The sequence below is a fragment of the Uranotaenia lowii genome, chromosome 3, assembly GCF_029784155.1.
Source record: "Uranotaenia lowii strain MFRU-FL chromosome 3, ASM2978415v1, whole genome shotgun sequence".
Lineage (NCBI taxonomy): Eukaryota > Metazoa > Arthropoda > Insecta > Diptera > Culicidae > Uranotaenia > Uranotaenia lowii.
Genome location: NC_073693.1, coordinates 197,854,366 through 197,875,905, shown reverse-complemented (window position 1 = coordinate 197,875,905; position 21,540 = coordinate 197,854,366). Strand labels below are relative to the sequence as shown.

At 36.2% G+C, this 21,540-nt stretch overlaps 1 protein-coding gene and 1 long non-coding RNA gene across 3 annotated transcripts; one reads left to right on the top strand and one right to left on the bottom strand.

Moving 5' to 3' along the window:
• Positions 1-2,959: 2,959 nt before the first annotated feature.
• Positions 2,960-5,197, bottom strand: LOC129755223 (uncharacterized). 2 transcript variants are annotated; one of them, XR_008739213.1, is made up of 5 exons: positions 5,083-5,197; positions 4,845-5,018; positions 4,348-4,787; positions 3,718-4,282; positions 2,960-3,640 (listed from the first exon to the last, which is right to left on the bottom strand). It is a non-coding gene; the product is annotated as an uncharacterized LOC129755223 (long non-coding RNA). The 2 variants fall into 2 exon arrangements; XR_008739212.1 differs by having other exon boundaries at positions 4,845-5,021; positions 5,083-5,163.
• A 1,573-nt stretch (positions 5,198-6,770) lies between these two features.
• Positions 6,771-20,113, top strand: LOC129755216 (transcription initiation factor IIA subunit 1). Its single transcript, XM_055751599.1, has 6 exons — positions 6,771-7,418; positions 12,331-12,546; positions 12,610-13,135; positions 13,201-13,404; positions 13,465-13,709; positions 19,880-20,113. The coding sequence occupies exons 1-6, from the start codon at positions 7,395-7,397 to the stop codon at positions 19,985-19,987; spliced, it is 1,323 nt and encodes a 440-aa protein (XP_055607574.1). The 5' UTR covers positions 6,771-7,394; the 3' UTR covers positions 19,988-20,113.
• The last annotated feature ends 1,427 nt before the right edge of the window (positions 20,114-21,540 follow it).

The following is a 21,540-nucleotide window of genomic DNA, read 5'->3' as shown; positions in this document are numbered from 1 at the left end:
CTAGTTGATTGAAGCACGTTTGATGAATGGAGTCACTGCCGCAGCCATGATTGCTTTTGAATCGTGCCATACTGCCAACACTCACACTTGCAAGAAAAAACTCGAACGAGATGAACAATCAGAAGGATGGTTCATCTTGTTTGTGTAGCATACTCATGAACAACATTAAGTGTGGATGTATGTGTGACAGATTTCGATACCAGGGCACAGAGAACAGACATCGAGCCCCGAACAAAAATGTGTTGAAAACGTGTGTGAGAATATCAACCTAAGTTTCAAACCAAATTTGTAAGTGGACTCACATCCACAAGATGTCGCTACCAGTACACATATTTTTCCATTTTTCCGACACGCTTAGAAATTAATACTCATAGCTTATCTCAAATAAGGCCATTGCAATATATGAGAGTAACACAACTTTTTGTGTAATAAATTTTATGAACATCTTGATTTAAAAAAAATGCAAATCATATTTCAATCACACTTTAATCGCTGTCATATGTCCCAGCATATGCGTCATATTGTTCAATCAATATTGACGCTGAATTGAAAGTTGAATTCCAAGTTTTAAAGTATGTCTATCAGTAAATAGTTTTCTAGAACAGAGAATGTGAACATAAATGTTATAATTGTTAATTACGGGTCGGTATTCCGGTTGATGTTATCTTGTAACTCATGTGTTACTCAGTTATTATTTATTCATTTCTACTGATTACTAATCCTGAGTTACAAGTCCTCATGTAGCAATCTCAGGTAACGTCAACCAGAATATCGAGCCATAATTTACAATTATAACATTTATGTTCTCATTTTCTGTTCTAGAAAACTGTTAACTGATAGTAAAATCCCAACACATACTTTAACACTTGGAATTCAACATTCAATTCAGCGCCAAAATTGTTTAATTGGGGCATATGACAGCGTTCAAGTGTGATTGAAATATGATTTGCATTTTTCTTTAAATCATGATGTTTTAAATTTTTTTTTTTTTATTTACAAAAGGTTTTATTAAGGCATTTTACTTATAAAGTTTTTATGTGCCGTGAGTATTTTTCCTAACTTTGGGTTAGTAAGAGGGGGCCGTAATCGTCGCGGCTACTCAACTGTTAATTCAACTTATTAAAGGAAAGGAAAGGGGATTAACTGGGGTCACTTCCAAGAACAGTTTCCGTTAGGGTCCGGTGGTGGCTTCCTGTAGCTGTGGTTTCGATAGCTACCTCAGGGTTTTCGACTTCCTGGCCAGCCTTCTTTGTGGTGTTGTAGGACCCGTCGGAAGAAAGTTTGTTCTAATAAATAGACGAAACGAGCATTGTTTTAAAATTTATTGCACCAAAATTTGTGTTACTGTCATACATTGCACTGGCTTCCTTTGAGATAAGCTATGAGTATTAATTTCTAAGCGTGTCGAAAAAATGAAAACAAAAATACGTGTACCGGTAGCGACATCTTATGGATGTTAGTCCACTTACGAATTTGGTTTGAAACTTAGGTTGGTATTCAAACACACGTGTTGAGCTCCAGCTCGAACTCTGTTCTCTGTGACCAGGGTTAATAACTCCCAAATACTGAGAATTTCGGCCGTTGAAATGTCAGTTAGCTGCCATAAATACACGTTTAGAAAAAGTCAGGTAGAATAATAATTGACTGGGTTAACACCCTAACGGAACACTCGCTCAGTCCATTCATACGATCCTATTTTCTCTCTTGTGATGTGACACATACATAATTATTCTGCCCGACGAGCCTGTGATATGGAAGGTTCAATCTATGATATTTTATCGAATTGTACAAGCAAAGAAACCAACGTTGTAAAATTCATAAAACTCTGTAATCTGACGGATAAGCTGTAGATGTTTTTGTTGTTATAGTAACAGACACGAATGCCATGTAAATGGTAAAATGTCTTTAATAAAAATAATAATAATAATAATAATTATTCTTGATAATACTCAAATCATTGTCAATAACGATGACGTTCTCTTATACACTGCAATAAATCATTCGTTGTTTGCTTCCTATGTTCATGATAGATATTTTACCTTTAACCTTTAGTCATTAAAGCCCTACCTTTCTCAATTGGATAATTTGAAAATGTCATAGATCAGTAACTAATTTCGAATGTATTTTACTCATTAAAGCGATTGCACAGATTGTTTCAATATATATATTTATATTTTTATTTACTGTGAACGGTTTAGCCGCGACTTTCTGAAACAAACAAGAAGAAGTTAATTTAACATATTATTTCTTTTCTGTTGCAAGTATTCCGAGCAGTACCTACCACAGCCATGATCTTAAAAAAATTTTGAAAAATAATTCCGTACGTGCAACATACGTATATAGCTTACAACTTCAGCTTTCTCAGGCACTACGTGAATTTTTTTTTCGAGCACTTCCCGAATAGAATTGTACGATGAAAAAACCATGCATTGCACCATAAATTTTATGGTTTACACAATGCTTATCATCGTCCACGATACCGTGAATGCACATTGGAATTCATAGTTTCCGACCATACATTTCACTGTTTTGGCGAAAATAACCATGAAAAAGGGGTATTGTTATGCAGCGTGACCATGAAAAAAATGGCGATTTCCCATACATTCGGAAGCTCAAAAATATGAAATTCATGGTGAAAACAGCTTCCACTTTTTCATAGTAAAACCATGAAAATCCGTAAATTTACATTGTTCTAACGAAGATGGAAATCAAGGTTTTTCTATGGTTTATTGATATCGTTTTAACCATAAAGTTTCATGGTTTACAATGAATAATTTTACTGATTAGAATAGTTGCTTAATTTATTACTCGTTTCAAGAAATTTTATTCATGATTAGTTGTGCTTTTGAATAAACTTAATTACTTTTTATTTAAAAGCACGACCAATCAGGAATATTATTCCTTAAAACAAGAAATAACTTTAGCAAACTGGTTCGTTAAAAAAAAGAAATTAAGAATGATTTTATTTTAATTTATAATTGTTGAATGCGAATTGTTTGAATTACAATGGTTGTTACTTAAATTCAGCACCGGTTTGAATTAAAACCCAGAATGCAGATTTCAAATTAAGATCCGAAGCCAACCGTATTTGTATCGAATGAAAGTCATTCCGACGATACAAATAAGTTGTGTTATCGGAATCGGACCTAGATCCCTGTCCCGAGTGATTTCAATTGCTACTGCTATGGGAAGAGTGATGCTCAAGTCTACGTGTGATTAATTTGAATAAAAAAGATAACTCCAAGCAGGATTTCGAGTTAGACTATTGCAAAGCAATGGGTACTTTTATCAGTACATCGTCTGGTCGTTCGGTTAGATTTCTATAAGATTTTTACATTACGTGCCAGTGCTGGACAATGAACTCATTTTGAACTTAATGTTGGATAGACTGAAAAAACTAATTGGAGCACTGAGCCTAGGAACAGTCGAATTATTGTAGGACTATATTGCAACACAGTATCTTCAAAGCACGGAGTCTTTGGTCTTCGTTCCATAACCTTTTGTTCCGATATTTCAATCGTTTGATTTTCATTCGATGTGTCAGATCGTTGAATGATGCTGAATTGTCATAGACAGTAGCGGCTTCTAATGAGGATTTGTATGAACCAATATGGAGGTAACAGGTAACAGTTTGCCAAGTCTGTGGAAAAAAAAATAAGTTTTTCACATTTTAGTAAGAGTAAAAAATATTTCTACGAAATAGAATTATGAACTTACATATCTGATACTATTCAGAGAAGAGATCGACTGATCAGCTCCTGAAAAAAGCGTAACAGCTTTTTTCAAAATTGTCGTCATTCACTATCAGATGGCTCATCTTTCGGGAGTGATGATCCGTTTGAGTGGAATTGGCATCCATATAGTCCGCTTCAAAATGCTGTTGGCAGGCAAGGATCAGACATTGCAAGCCGAGACACCATGCTCGTAGTTTGATGTTCGAAGGAGTTGCTAGGGCTTTCAATAGCCCGTACTCTGCTCGATCACCCAAGGGATTCTTCGGGAACGAATAAGCATTGAAACCTGTAGCGTTGCTACCCGGAACTTGATCGAGGGTTTCCCATTTAATGTTAACCATAATTGTCTCTGGTCGTTATTGATATTCCACACCGGACCATGGTTGGAATCTGGCCAGGCAGCTTACTCTACTTGGTTGTTCACAGCGCCCGTTAAGGCTACATGTCAGAGGTTAGCGATGAGATTGAAGGTAGTTTTCCAGGCTAATCTTTTCAAGAAAAATTATCTCGTCAAATCTCTAGCGGCATTCATTGCCGATGATACTGTTCTGAAAAAGAAAAAAAAAATAAGAATATTTACCATTTTAAAAAATAGGTAGTTGAGAACTCTTACTTATAAAGGAACTTATGGTCCGTCGCGGTCATTACCGTTACTGCCCAGGGTTGTTGATTTTTCATAATGCTGTTCCACCTGTTAATGCAGCTGGTTTGTGGTGATGATTGATTGATTGATGGTCATGTGACCTTCAAACAGCGCTTGCCAGAAAATTCTTGCGGAAAATCCGTCATCATTCCCAAATAGTCGCAAATGAGTTCCGTCTAGGTTTCCATCCATTCTCGATTTATTTCCAGGATTTTATTTTTTCCATCGTTGCTGGAAGCGAATCATTCATGCTGGTTTTCTGCGGTATGCGTGATGCCGGTCTGACGTTGTAAGCCGTGGAACGACGTGGGGTCATACCCGTTTTCCAAGCTCCTGTTACCGGAGGTAAGTGAGCCGTCTTGGAAGGTCCACTGTTGACGAACCCGCGGAACAGCCCTTTATATCAGCTCCTAGAAAAATAAATAAATAAACAGGAATGAACATAATTATTCCACAAAGGTACTCACCACCGGTGTTTTCGCAATTCTTTTCGTTGACTAGCTGATGAGCTGCGCTGGGGTAGCTACCAGGCAGATCGGGACAAGCAATTGGACCTTTCGATGGCATCTTCCCGGTCATCCACACTTCACCGGAACCTTTATCCACGGTAGCAGGAGCCGCTGAACTGCTATTGATTTCGCCTACTAGAAAAATACAATGAATTTATAAACTGAAATAAAACTGATTGTTTTAAAAGGGACTTACCAAGGCGTTCTCGCAAGAAAATTGTAAACTGAAAATAAATTTTTTCGCCAAACATGGCGCGCGCACGCTCGAAAACAAATCTCTACACGATAAATTGTATATGCGTAAAACCAGCAACATTTTAACAACGCTCGTTCACGATAAACTTTGTGGTGACTTTAAAAATCATGGTAATTTCACAGTTAAAACCGATTGATGAATATTTAGATACTACGGTGATGTTTATAGTTAAAATGAAAATAATTGTTCGGTTATCTTAAAACCATGGTCTTTGCTATTCGGGTTAATAACTGATCTACAGGTTTTTTTCCTGAAGCATGTTTTTTCATAATTTTTTTTTTTTTTGACTTTAAATAACTTTAAAATTATTGATTGTAGCTGAAAATTGTCCGAGAAACATATTTGAGTCACATTAAAAGCTTTTCAAAACAATAAATTTTGTAGAAATCGGTTGAGAAACAAGAGAATTTTAACGAAAATAATGTTTGCCGTCATTTGACCGCTCGCGGTATGAATAGGTATATATACAAAGTGTTGTTATGTTTAGTGTTAAACGAACAGCTTCCGCATCTGTTCACTATTTTTTCACAAAAATGGTTTTCATTTAATGACGAGCTGGTAGCGCTGAGAGGTGCCAGGTCGTTTTGTCAAAAATCAGGACAACGCGAAGAAAAAATCAGGATTTTTCAGGACACCACCAAATTGGTGAAAACAAAATGCAGGTCTGCTTAGATTGCATAACTAAAGGCGAAATATAGGTGCTGAAGACGCCTCGAATTATGCAGCTGAAGCGAGAATAACCTTGGCTGGCCTGCAGTTCATATCGAAAAACCTCATTTGAATGTCATTTGAATCAAAGAATCTCTTTGGTTTAACTGGTTAAACAAATTTATTTAAGATTTGTTTGATGTTCTCGTCATTTATCAATAAATTAAGTTATGATTTGGATATTTTCTAAAAATCAGGACAAATCAGGACATTTTAAGGGCAATTTTTCAAAAATCAGGACAATTCAAGCGTTTTTGAAAATTCAGGACGGTCTCTCGAAAATCAGGACAAATCCTGATAAATCAGGACACCTGACACCCCGCTGCCCCTGCCAGGGGTGCCAGGTGGTTTCGTCAAAAATCAGGACATCGCGAAGCTAAAAATCAGGATTTTTCAGGACACCTCTGGATTCTTGAAAATATCAGGGATTTCTGCTTAAATTGCATAAATAAAGGTGCAATACAGGTACTGTAAACGCCTTGATTTATGTAACAACAGTAAGCAGCTTCTTAGCTGGCCTGTAGTTCATATCGAAAAACACCATTTAAATATCATCGCTGATCCGAAGATTACCATCTGTTGAATGGGTTTATCTATTTGATAACCTATTTATTCAATTTTCTTATAATTTAACTACAAATTGAAGTGAAGTGAAGTTTTTATGAAAATCAGGACAAATCAGGACATTTTGAGGACCAATTTTAGAAAATCAGGACAAATCGAGAGTTTTTGAAAAATCAGGACGGTCTCTCGAAAATCAGGACAAATCCTGATAAATCAGGACACCTGGCACCTCTGGCCCCTGCCCTGATTTTTTTGACATTAAGAAATTCCCGCCTTTTTATTCATCTTGGGCATGATGGCGATAGAAAATGAAAGAGGGCGTCTCGCTCTTCCGCATGACTAGCAGTGGCCACTCGCTCGTCGCTGCCAGAACGGTTCGAAACGTATATAAGGAAAAGTGTCGTGTCGTGAAAACTTGGTTTCGCATTTTGACTGGGCCCCATTCAGCGAAACCCGCATATTTCGTGCGTGAAATCCGACTCGGAATTCACCTGGTTGGGTGGGTTGTGAAGAAAATCTCGTGATTATCCCGATTATCCTTTTCGCAAGCAATTTGCGACTTCGAAGCACGCGTTTTCCCTGCCCCCTAATTCGTAAACGTAGCACCTCTGCTGCATCATTTTTTCGATAGTCGTGAGGAGGAAGTAAAAAAGACCTCGGGACTCCGCTAGCAATAATCTTCTTTTTCTGTCTCTGTCGTCATCGTCGCGCAGATAATAAAATTGTCACGACGAAGTGAGAAAAGAATCGCGAACTTTTCCACTGCATCTTGCGTTTGCATATCTCCCGATTCGAATACGGGTGTTTCGTCTTAAGTTGCATTTTTGGCAACAAAAATCGAAAGCTCCAAACGTTGGCTGCAATCCGGTGCCCATACTGACGCGAGAACCTGCTAAGTAACCCGTTCGTCGTTCGGGTTTTGGAAACAGCTGTTTTACGGCTATTTTTCTGGCGACACCGTGGCCTTAGCGAATCGGAACATGGCTCTCAGTCAGACGTCTGTGGTGAGTCACATTATTTATAATTCCTTTCTAATAAATTAAATACTGTCCACTAATTAAAGACTGAATCGAAGCAGAAGTGAATATTTCCATGGCCTAATGCGGTTCGGGAGCTTCCCCATGCATTGCATCGCGAAACATATGTTTGCATAAATTTAGGCGTAATTCACTCATTTACAACAACAACAAACAATAGACCGGCTCGATTTAGGAAATCTGAGCATCACAGGGTTTTTGGTTCTTATCAGAGTCTATTTCTGCTCAGGCCGTTTTAGCACCTATAGGTACGAGTGTAAAACATCAAATCTTCAACAGCAAAGTTTTACTTTTGCCAACACTAGAAGATATTTGAAGGAGATTAAATTTATGTTATTGTAATTGTTATTCATTGATTTAACGTCAGTCAATCGAAACGATATCATAAAAGAGCCAAAAAAATAATTCGGAAAATCATGCACTGTTTTTTACTAACGAAATATTTAATTCTTTCATTATTAATTGAAAATCGTTCAACACTTTAACAAATCTGCGATAATATTTGATTTATGGTCTATAATCAATAAAAGCAATTGTTTTTCTTCGTTTTTGTTTTTCACTATTCCATACTTTACGAATTTAAAATTTAATGTTCAGTTTTTTGTACAATTTATTTCCGATGGTTCTTTGCTGTTTTTTTTCGCTCACCGTCCTTCTGTATCCAAGAACTGCAGATTCGTTTGATCAAACCGCAAACTATAAAACAACAGGTCTGCGATAAGAGAATACTTTTCGAAACAATGTACTGATTATAATGAAACATTTCGTCCGTTACACATTCCAGTAACATCATTTGTTGCGGTGCCAAAATAAAATGGTAAGATGAAGGGTAGAAGCACCTAGGTCGAAACCGTTCTATCTTATTTCTTGTACATTATTTCAAACTGGCACAAATAATTGTGCATAACATTTGTATGAAACATATACCTAGTAACAAATGTAGATTGAAACAACAATGTTTCCCGATACAGGTTGGGATAAGATGCACACACCGTTTGTTCAATGCTTGGCAAGGTTAAACTAAAATAAATGTCAGCTGAAATGGCGGTAAGCCGCGCAAGGGAACCCGCACTTTTAGTTCTTTATTGTCATCGGTACCTGTGAGGCAGTTATCAAACTATACATGCATGAATGATTAAATAAAAAGTACCAAACTATTTCTTCTTTTTTTCTCGTTCTTTTGGTAAGAAAAATATCAAGCAATATTATAAAAATAACATCAAACACTTCATCGTTTTGAACCTTTCACTTTCAAACTGTTGTTAATGATGTGTACTGATTGATCACGAAAACAAAATTAAAATAAAACCAGATTTTTCACACTCACATACGTTATCTGTTGCAAATTTGGTATAGGGGGAAGTTGTCTAGTACCGGACACTTAAGGTTTTTGAGCAATAACTTCAAAAATAGATTTTTGTAAATATTGGTTCCTCCACTGATTTGAAGAGTATCCATATTATGATCACTTAACTATATTAGAGAAAAAATAATGTACAACATATGCATGTGGTAAGAGAAATCATTTCATGTTAGTTTTCGCTCATTTCCAAAAGTGTTGTCTATGCCGGACACTACGAATTACTTCACCAAAGTTGTCAAAAATGGCACAAAAACGTCGCAAAATGACTGAAATCACTTGCGCAGGTCTTGTGAGTATGTGTTTTCCAGTACTGAATGTTCTATGAAGCCAGTCATAAAAGTTTTTTTGACAAACCAGAATGGAACATTTGTTTCAAAAAAAAAAACAAGAGAAAAATTCTCTATGACCGGACAGCAAAATTTAAAGTTTCTCAGAGGACCAAAATAGTTTCGGTATTGAATTCTTATCTTCTGCTAACCATTTGAGGTTGCTATAGAGATGAAAAAATGAAAGTTTCAAGTTAAAATGGTAATCTATAATTTTGAATATTTTCTTGTCCGGTCATAGACAATAATTTGGTGTCCGATCATAGAAAATCGCATTTTTTTTTTGAATTTTCCTGTATTTCGTTTGAACTTCCGTTTTCTTATCTTATATCTACTGTAGTCGAAAGATAACCAATCAACGATGTCGTTCATGTGCAGTTCAAATTTTACAAGCCGAAAAAACTGACCACAATACAAATACAAAGTTTAGGCGATCCTCTCCGTACTACTAGGAAAAAGCTTTAGATGCCTATCATAGGTTTACCTTTTCAGATTGGATTACCATATTTCTAACACCATATCAGGCTACTATTTACTTTATTTTCATGGTGTTAAAACATTATTAGGATATTGTGTTTTCGAAAAATCTATGTTGTCCGGCCATAGACGATATCCGGCCATAGACGATATCCGGCCATAGACGACTTCCCCCTATAAAACCAAACCAACGGTTGTAGCAGCACATCAGCTTTTAAGAATTAACACTTGTTTGCTTCGATGATTTAACTTCTCATAAAAAATAGTTAAAATTATGAATATGCCTCGATTTTTCAACACTTCGAGTGCGTAATAACTTGAAAGGTCACCACAAACAGTTTAATAATGTTACTGTAAAATAGGGTTCAGGTCTTGAAGTGTTATTGCATTTCAGTTTGAATATTTTATTTTATTTTTTTTAATTTATTAGTGACACTTTACCATCTTTGTAGCATTCGTATCATGTAAAATGCTTTTAACAGAGCTTTATAAAGATTAGGTACATTCTTTCAGAAATTGAAGTAGCGATTTTTCATGTGCTTCATGATTTTTTAAGATTTCAAAAAACATCTCCTCTTTAAGCGGGCAATAGACTACACCACATTTGGGCAAATGCGATGTAATTCGATGAATTTCTGGCGCTTTAAATACGATTTGCATGGTGTATGGTCGGGATCGAAATATTTTGTACAAACCACCCTCTGTGACATGGTGTATGTGCTGCTTGTACAAAATCCAAGCCATTTAAGCGGGCCATAGACTACACAAATGGCCTGTACAAATTCGATGATTCCACGACGATTGTTTGATCTATTCTCGCCCACACACTATACAAACATATTTCATGCGAACACAAACGATTGCTGGCGAAAACAGCAAACAGCAACAAAAAAAAACCATCTCCACCCCGGCTGGGAGGACGGTTTGTACAAAATATTTCGATCCCGATCGATTTTACTCCAACCGTTTGGGCGCTCATTCAAGCAGTGCCATACACTATGCAAATCGTGTTTACAGTGTTTACAGCGACAAAATTTCATCGAATTTCATCGCATTTGTACAAATGTTGTGTAGTCTGTGGCCCGCTTTACTCAGCCCCAGCTGGGTTGGAGATGGATTTTGTTGTTGGTGTTTTCGCCAGCAATCGTTTGTGTTCGCGTGAAATATGTTTGTATCGTGTGTGGGCGAGCATAAATCAAACAATCGTGGAATCATCGAATTTGCACACGACATTTGTGTAGTCTATGTAGTTGCTGTTGTTGTATGAGTGAGGCCCGTGTCATATTTCGGGAGGCCAATTAAAGAAACAGGGGCCAAGATTTAGGACTTCCCAATCAGTAGTTTGATGGCGTTTATCTCTCAAACAATGTTCAGTTTCAAGGACTTAACATATTTTTTCTGCACTCTAGGCAAGTAAGCATTTATACTTGTTGAAGGGCTTTGAAAGGTGCACTTTTTAGAAAGTTTAGAAGAAAGCATTCAACCATCCTTTGATGCCAACTTTGGGTACACTTACCCTTATATTTTCAAACCTTTTGCAAATTATTGCTATCGTTTTCTATACCAAATTTAATCCTACACCGAAAGAAAAATCATAGTAAACGTTACCATATCCAAGGGTGACTTTAAAAATAAAAACAGATGGATTTTTTTCGACTACGTATTTGTTTATCTTGAACATTAGTTTGTTTAAAATTACCATGTGTTTACGTTATGGTGCGTTACGGATTAATGACGTTCAATTTTACCATGCCATGGTAATTTTTACAAAATATTGTAAATTCAGTAGTAATCCATGCATTCAATGAAACAATTTAAATTTTTTGAAACGCTGTTTTATTAATCCATCATTGTGATTATTCACTTCTCTTATGTGTGCGGCGTAAAAGATCAGGAAATATACGCAAAAAACTTAATTTGACCTCCAGTGCTGCGTTATTGCCCTTTATTCTTGCCGTTTCGAATCATCGTCGTCTCGAGCGCTGAAATTTAAAAAAATGGAATTTTAAATATTGCACAAAATAACTTATAAAATTCACTTACCCTTGAACATTTTATAAACTGTTGAAATTAGCTTCCATCATTGATGACTCTGCTTACGCTCCAGATTGTAATGGTTTTCTGTGGATATAGATAAAAAGTGATATTTTTGGTCACATATTCCACACCAAAATACTTACCTTCAAGACACAGCTTAGAGCACATACTCAATTTAATTCCAAAATTTAAACAGCCGATTTTTTTTACATCCGATTTTATGGCAAGAAGAAAACTAAGTGCAAAATGACACAACGGAAGCCTGTTGGCTATTGACATCCATGGTAAAATTTACCAGAGTATTGTTCACGATAACCAAAATATTATTCAAATGCTGAAAATGTTGCATATGGTAAAATTAAACCTCTTTTTTTATTTAGGTTTACCACATTTTTTCTGGTTCGCATGGTAAAATTCACTAAAATTTTATTCATATCGACAAATTTTGCGCATGGTAAAATTAAACCTCTTTTTCATTTAAGTTTACCATATTTTTTATGGTTCGCATAGTAAAATTAACCAGAAGATCGTCAAAATAACCAAAACTTTATTTATATCGACAAAACTAGCGCATGGTAAAATTAAACATTTTTATTTATTTCAGAATACCATGATTTTTCTTTCAGTGTACCTATAAAGCAATTAATACTCAAACGAAATTATTTTATTTTTGCAGCTTAAGTTGTACAACACCGTAATAGACGATGTCATTGCTGGCGTCCGAGATGCCTTCCTCGACGAAGGTGTCGACGAGCAGGTGCTGCAAGAGATGAAACAAGTTTGGACCGCCAAGCTGATGCAAAGCAAAGCAGTTGAAACAGCTCCGGAGCCCCAAGATCAACAACCGCCCGCTCTTCTGGCGAGCAACACTAAATCAGTTTCACATTCAAAAGTTAGTTTTTATCTTGTTTGAACATTATAGTATCCAAAATTTATAAATTATCTCATATTTTAGTCAAATGGCACCAAGAAATCAAAAGCAGCCGCCGCGGCTGCGGCAGCTAACCAGGAAAACCAAAACGGAACTGCGAAAGGTGCATCTAATAGTGCAGCACAAAATGCAGCACCCTCGCATCAGATCAAACCAGAACCAGGCACGCATATGGATCCGATTAGCCACAACCAACCTCCACCTCTATCGCAGCCACCGCCTTTAGCACAAGCCCAACCTCCCACTGCAGTACATCATCCCCAGCAATCGGTACCATCACAACCTCCTGCTCCCCCGGCAGCCGTCGTAGCCGCGCTTGATCCCAAGAAGATGGTTGCCATCCAGATTACCCTACCCGCGCAGCCAAATGTACCAAACTCCCAGCCCCGAGTGCTAACGATTCAAGTGCCAGCTTCAGCTCTGCAGGAAAATCAGTTACAGCAAGTGCTCACAGGACCGATTATCACCTCCATAATGCCGCTGCCGCCCCAGATCGCTTCTTCAGTTCTGCAACAGCACGTCAATTCCTATCTCCAAAATAATTCTATGAGTTAGTATGATGGTTAAAATTTAACCTCTTTATGTGTAAACTTTAATGAAAATATTTGCTTTTAGATTCAATACAAATTCACAAACAGATGGATGGAGCATGTGATCTGCTTGAGCAGCAAGAACAACAACCATGTGCGACTATGACGATGAATTTGTCCGACATCCTTGATCAGCATTTAAGGGATCAACAAATTGACATGGCATCGCCATCAACATCTTCGGGCAAAAAAACTAGCTGTTTAAAAAAGATGAAGAATCGCAAGCGAGGTATGAATAGATTTTTTTTAAATAGGCTCGATTTAACTGATCTTCAATAACTTTCGACAGTGGCAATCGAAATCCGACGACAGGTTGATGGCGCCGTCGATACCTCTGACGAGGAGGGCAGTGATATGAGTGACGACAATATTGGAGATGACGATGACGACGATCTGGACAAAGAGGACGATGAAGATTTGGATGGCGATGGTGGCGCCGAGGAGGAACCACTCAACAGCGAGGACGACGTTACCGATGAGGATGCGTCCGATCTGTTCGATACGGATAATGTGGTTGTCTGTCAGTATGACAAGGTACGTGTGCTTTCAGTAGGTTCATCTGTCAGATGGTTTTTATAACCATTCTGACCAGCAATATACTAAGAACAAAAGTTTATTTTTAAAACTGGTTTAGTTACTCTCATTTCCTTCATATTGTAATTTTTGTAATACTATTCCGGTGGAAAAATCTCTGATTTACGTTTATTTCGGATAATATGCAATAGTGCGCCTGGAATTATACTTGAGACACGGTCCTACGCCGTTTGGCCTAAAGTCATTTGGCATAAAGCCGTTTGGCATAACGTCGTTTGGCATAAAAGTCGTTTGGCATAAAGTCGTTTGGCATAATGGCCGTTTGGCATAATGGACGTTTGGCATAATGGTCATTTGGCATAATGTCCGTTTGGCATAATGGCCGTTTGGCATAAAAATATAAAAATTTATAAGGTAACACAAAATGTTGCTAAACATTAAAATACATAAGTTTTTTCTCAATTTACCGATTTTCTAGGTTAAATCAAATCCCTAGGAAGGTCCCGTGTTTCTAGGTTTACCCAAAGCTAGGGACAATCCCCTAGCCCGGTCCGCAACGCAAAGCGTAAGGACCATACTTCATTTTAGTTCGAACGCGAAGCGTGAGGAGGCTTCCTCGAAATTTTGATCCATCATTTTAGGACGGCCACGTCTTTCTAGGTTTATTCAAAGCCCTAGGAAGGCCCCGTGTTTCTAGGTTTACCCAAAGCTAGGGACAATCCCCTAGCCCGGTCCGCAACGCGAAGCGTAAGGACCATACTTCATTTTAGTTCGAACGCGAAGCGTGAGGAGGCTTCCTCGAAATTTTGATCCATCATTTTAGGACGGCCACGTCTTTCTAGGTTTATTCAAAGCCCTAGGAAGGCCCCGTGTTTCTAGGTTTACCCAAAGCTAGGGACAATCCCCTAGCCCGGTCCGCAACGCGAAGCGTAAGGACCATACTTCATTTTAGTTCGAACGCGAAGCGTGAGGAGGCTTCCTCGAAATTTTGATCCATCATTTTAGGACGGCCACGTCTTTCTAGGTTTATTCAAAGCCCTAGGAAGGCCCCGTGTTTCTAGGTTTACCCAAAGCTAGGGACAATCCCCTAGCCCGGTCCGCAACGCGAAGCGTAAGGACCATACTTCATTTTAGTTCGAACGCGAAGCGTGAGGAGGCTTCCTCGAAATTTTGATCCATCATTTTAGGACGGCCACGTCTTTCTAGGTTTATTCAAAGCCCTAGGAAGGCCCCGTGTTTCTAGGTTTACCCAAAGCTAGGGCAATCCCCTATATTTTATTTTAGTTCGAACGCGAAGCGTGAGTAGGCTTCCTCGAAATTTTTATTTATCATTTTATGCCAAACGGCCATTATGCCAAACGACCATTATGCCAAATGACCATTATGCCAAACGACCATTATGCCAAATGGCCATTATGCCAAACGACTTTATGCCAAACGACTTTTATGCCAAACGGCGTTATGCCAAACGGCGTTATGCCAAACGGCTTTATGCCAAATGACTTTATGCCAATCGGTATACAATCCTTGAGACACATTCAGCTCATAGTACCTACACTGCAAAAAATCAACACATTGGGACTATGTGTCTGCCTATATAGATTTTTGCAATATGCTTTACATATACAAATGACGTGTCTCTCATATAACTAATATCACATATGAGAATTAAGTGTGACACATAAAATGTATATGTTTAACATAAAAATTATGAAATTAAGCATATAAAACTTAAAAAAGCGCTACATAATTCCCATGAACTTCAAAAATATCATTCAATAGTGAATAAAGGTTCTTTTAGCTCATTTTGTTTTTATTTTTCATAGGATTTTATTAGTTATTATTCCAACTAAATAAATAAAAAAATATCTTTTTTTTTTTCTTCTTTATTTGAGAGGTTTTTAGCCACAGACTGGTTCGCCTCTAAAACATATCTTTGATAACCATTTTATTAGTTTTCTTACAACATTTCATATTTGCTTTATACTTATTCAAAACAGAATTTCCTTTAATTCCGGTTTCGGAAGGTTTGTTCATAGCTACATCTTCATTATAGGACTGCTTTGTACGCAAGTATTCTTTATGTTCCTTAGTATCGACTTGGCACTCTAAGCGATTCTGCTTACAGAATCTACAGTAGAAATTCGCATTGGAAGTCATTACTTGCAGCATATTGTGCATCTCTGAATTATCTCCTCGCAAAAGAACTAACACGAAGCGAAATTTAGTTATTTTTCCATCGTTTTCAAATATTATTACATTTTCTTCAATTTTTTTTTAAACAGTGTTATCAAATACTCGAATAACTTGTTCAAACCTAACTCGTTAATGTCAGTTTTTTTATTGCAGAAGCAAGAAATATGTTTTGCAATTTCGAACAAATTCTTCTGGAATAGTGGGGAATGAATAGTAGCAGCCTGATATAACATGCTTCTTGTAAGAGCTGAGCGTATCATTAATTTCGAACTCATCAGAAAAACATTATATGGGAATTAAATTTTCGTTAGGATATTTTGATTTTACATTCTTCCAAACAGATCCATTTATTATATTCTTAATGCTATTGCTGTTTTCTAAGATTCTATAGTGTTTTCTATAATTTTTGTAAGAACTGACAATTAAAAAAATATTTTATTTGGAATTCGATATCTGTGTGTATAGATAGCTTTGACTTTGATGAGATATGTTTCATCACATATTATAATCTAATTTTCTTCTATGACAACCGTTATTGGCATTCTGAACAGATTCATCGATTCTAAGCGCCTAAAAACCGATAATCCGAACTTATCAGATGGAAGGGATTTTGCATCCTATACAAATAACCTATTAGTTCAAATTCAACTTGTGCTGCGCAGGATACGGATGAAATCAATGCTTCAATTTTCTCTGTAATCAATCTATTCATTCGGCTAACACTTTGTTGGATTTTATCGACGTCTGCTCATGACAAATTATTTTCTCTATGAAATTCTAACGTAAATGCTACAGCTCCTTCTTTTATATTTAAAATCGAAGATGTATATCGTTGAGCTGCCTCCGGCGCATGGTTATCTGGATCCGGTGAATTTTCACAGGTAGGTGCTGAGGTGTCTATTCGCTGACTCCAGTTGATTTGTTCAGGACTGCGCGTAGAATTATGGGTTAAATTACTTCTGCTGATGTAGGAAGTACCATGCGTCAAAGCATGCCGTTTAAATGTGTACCAGTTCGATGCAACTTGTTGAAAGTTATTGAACGAACATTGGTAACCAAACGTTCTCGGAGTTTTATGCAACTCTTTTAGGTGATTGAAAAAAGTAAGTGATGATGTAAACTCTTGGCGACAATTTTGAATAGTACAAATAAACATTATGACCTATCCAAAATACTTTTCAATTTTTTTTTTTTTATATATATATATTATAGACATTTTACCACGGTTGTGGCTTTCGTGTCTCTAAAACTAAATTTTTATACAACAGTTTTACAATTTTTTTGAAAGCTCTGACTTTGATATAAAATTAAGTAATTTTTTCTCCTGGTGGAAATACTTTTCAATGTTTCAATACAGTCGTACTGTTCTGGAACGTGAATCTCACACACATTTGACCTTATAAAATTCTACAGTAGCGAGCAGCTCAATCCAAAAACGGAATTCAATTTTACAGACGTGTCAACAACACCAGCAACCGAATCGAGATGATACACGATATCCCTGAAGTGTAACTCGAATGTACGGGCAAGTGTCCAGGCATTTTCTCCACGGAAAACTAACTTTGGCGTTGCTGGAAATCCTAATTTACAGTACGTTGTTTCCTTTTCTGATATTTTCTGCTTAAAATCGTCGTCTGTTGAAGCAAACAGTATGATATCTTCTTGTGCAAAGAGAACTGCAGGCTTGAAATCTCGGGTTACTTTTGTTGGTTTGAAAACATTGTTCAACAACAGCAAAGATGAGCAAAGTTTAACATCTGTAAAAAACAAAATTGACTCATTTAATTTAATTTTACAATTTTCAAAGTAAGTTTTTATTTCAAAACATTGGTAGGAGTCAGAGCCCTTTTTAAGGCGGCTTTTCCATCAAATCACTAAATCAAGAAATTTAAAATAAAGCTGAAAGAACTCGAAATCTAAATCTTAAATCTAATTATGAAAGATAAATCTGAAATCTGAATCTTAATCCTGATTTGAAATCTGAATCTAATATCGGAATCTGAATTCGAATTTTAAGTCTGAAATCTGAATCTCAAATTGGAATCTGAATCTTAATTCTGAATTTGAGATCTGGAATCTGAATTTGAATTTGAAATCGGAATCTGAAATGAAATGAAATGAAATTTGAATCTGAATTTTAATTCTGAATCTGAATCTTAATTCTGAATCTGTTTCTGAGATCGGAATCTAAAAGCTGATTCTGAATGCGGAATCTGATTCTGTATCTGAATCTAAATTCTGAAATCGGAATCTGAATTTGAATTCTGAATCTTTAATTTGCATCTGTAATCTGAATACTAAATCTGAAATCTGCATGATTCTGATTCTGAAATATGAATTCAACGCTGAATCTGATTCTGAAATCGGAATCTGAATATGGTTTTTAAATCTGAATCTGATTCTGAAATCGGAATCTGAAATTGAATACTTAGCCTGAAATCTAAATCTTTAATTTTATCTGAAACCTGAATGTTAAACCTTAATCAAAAATCTTATCTGATTCTAAAATCGGAATCTGAATTAGAATCATCAGAATTTAGAACCTCAAAGGTACACTATTCTGCAAAAACTACTTGAGCTTAAGCTCGGATTCAGTATTGTCGGGTTTATAACTATAAATATAAATTGATTCAATTTTTTTGCTAATACTTACTCGAATCAGATGTTTCCAAACGTAAATGATGAAAAACATTATTCGATAACTTGTCGCTATACTGCCTATTGAGATAATTTGTTAAAGCTGGTATAAGGTTATCCCACTTTCGAAAACCGTATGGATTGCCAACGCTCAATAATCGGAAATCTATATCAACCTAAAATGAAACGAAAAACTCCATTTAATATTTTATTATTTTAGTGAACAATCTAATTTCGAACAAATATAACAAAACAACATAATTGGGAATAATACTTATTTCATTCCTGTTTATTCTATAAAATTATGTTGTTATGTTACGATTTAGACGAAATTTTACTCGTACACTATCTCTTATGTGAATGAGCCTTGAAATAGAGAACTTACCAACTGATGCCCGCATTCGCCACTGTAATGACGAAATGTCTTTATCACATCCAAAAAGTTGGTTGATGTTAAGAGCTGAGGTTGTTTTTGTCGCCACTCCGCTATCCGACGGAAAATTTCTTCCACATTCCACAGCAATTTATTTTCCTCACCGGGGGAGGACTCGGCGAAGAGCGAAAAAAAATCATACCGGGTAACTTCGACGAGGCGCATCACACCAAACTGGTCTCCTGAAATGGAAAAAAATAAAATGCATTAAACAAACTGAATCTCAAATCGATCATTATACACTTACCGAACACTTTCAAAGCTTCCTCCGGTAGCTGCAATTCTTTTAAAACAAGCGACGCGAATTCTGTCGCTCTGCGAGTCGCCATTTTGATTCGAAAATTTTCGATGCACGCTTATTTTCTTCTGTTCATACTTTTTATTTTTTTACCATATACATGCTAAATTCAATAAATATATTTTGCATGTGTTGGAAATGATTATTATTTGAACAATATAAAATCAATGTGTAGAACAATTTTAAAATGGTATGTGTGGAAAAACATACTCTTAAAATGTGTATTTTTTGCAGTGTACCTAATTAATTTTGTGAACACTTGAGCTTCTCATGTTTATTGAATTGAGTCGAATTTGTTCAAACATATTCCTATCAAGGAACGGATGAGACGACTGTCCTGCAAAACGGATGCTCGCTACGAATCCGGTAGGAACGAGACGAGCAGGGGCGCAACGAGCGGATGTGGGAATGTGGGAACTCCAGGAAATTAAACGTCGTGAGATGGAAAACTATGCAAATAAAATAAATATCCTTATCACGAGATATGTATTGTTGAATCTAAGAGAGTATACATTTAAGAATGTTAGAACGATTTTAATATGTCACCGTATCCTAATCGAATGTAAATTGTTGGTTTTACAAAATAATGTTTTTTTCCCATTACAGATCACCAGATCACGAAACAAGTGGAAGTTTTATCTGAAGGACGGTATTATGAACATAACTGGCAAGGACTACGTATTTCAAAAATCGAACGGCGACGCTGAGTGGTAAACCTGCCTGCATCATACGCAACGTGGGTGTACTATCTGGCAAGCAGAAAGCTCAATAAACGCGGGACAAACAATTTTTCAAATCCTCTTAAATGGAAATGTCTTGGAAAGACGACGTGTACAATGATTCATTTACGACTTATTTATCGTAATTTGACCTTCCTTTTTGTGGTTGAAAACGTTGTGCGGATGTATGTTACAATCTCAGAAAGTCCAGGGTGTATTTGAACATTTGATTTTGTGTTAAAAAAGTAGAGTGACCTACCGTAGTTTTTTGCCGTTGTCCATTTTTTATCCGTACAAGCCTGCATTCAAAAATCAATCAAACAGCAGTTAATTATAATTGATTAATTTCTACGCATATCACTAAAAATATGTAATACTAAACTAAAGTCGTGAATTCAATATTTTTCAACTTCATACCATTAAATGGTGAAAAGGTCATCTTCTGGATTTTAACGAACATCTTAACAGTTTTCAATACTATTTGTTCTTTCGTAGTGATTTGATGTTGAATTACAATAAGGCCAACGGACTATCAATATTGAAATAGGTTATTTTAAGTTCATCTTTTGCCTTGATCCGAAATTGATCTTACTATATATTCAACCGTGGCTTATTCTCTGTAAATTTACACATTTTTAATGTTGAAGCATAGCCTTACACAACAAAGATTTCTCTTTACCCACACAAATTTGATTCATATGCACCACACTAGTTGATACTTCTAACTCTTACGTTCTTGTACAGTGATTAAATTCACCATGTAAAAACTATAAAAATGTGAATACTTAGTTGAATTCCCTGCTAGCGTTTTAAGTTGTCTGTAATATGCCTTTTTTGTGAACAAAGTGTTATAAAATCCACTTAGTAGCAGTTCATGCGGTTGAGCTGTTGGAAAAATAATTATCAAAGGATGATTTGCTAATCCCACAACTACAGACCTTTTCAGACCACAGATACAAAGCAAAATGTAACAATTGGATATTCTCAAGTGTTCAGGGATGATTTATCATTACAAAGAATTGCTAGAAAACGATACAAATTAAAATAAAAACGTCTTACTTCGAGAACATTTTGAGTGTAATCCGGTGTTCTTGGAAATCGTTGTTAAACTTGCTGGTATAATCAAAAACAAATAAAATATTATCAATAAAATTAAGCAATTGCAGCAAAAGTATGTGCACTCGAATTTAACTTTTCCGAATGATTCCTACTCCATCTGTCATTCTGGATCTTCCGGGATACATGAAGGACAAAAATAGGGGAACGCATTTATTGAAAAAAAACTCAGTACAATAATTCTTAAACTACAAAATGATTGTGGTTTCCAAAGTTTATTTTGAGCATGACTATTATGATCATCAGTTAGGTATAACTACTTAGTTATTTATGAAACAAAATGGAGAAGATCCAATGCAGAGATATTACATAACCTGTTATGCGGCTGCTTGAATCTTCAACAAAGGAAATTCAAACGATTCATAAATCAACTTCAAAAGAGACATTGTTAAAAGAGAATGTGATATTCAAAACAACTTCAAGGAAAAGCAA

Excerpts from the sequence above, each read along its gene's own strand:
- LOC129755216 (XM_055751599.1), top strand. The coding sequence starts at position 7,395 with ATGGCTCTCAGTCAGACGTCTGTG. Across the intron at positions 13,136-13,200 it reads TCTCCAAAATAATTCTATGA|ATTCAATACAAATTCACAAA; the intron begins GTTAGTATGATG and ends ATTTGCTTTTAG. Across the intron at positions 13,710-19,879 it reads TTGTCTGTCAGTATGACAAG|ATCACCAGATCACGAAACAA; the intron begins GTACGTGTGCTT and ends TTCCCATTACAG.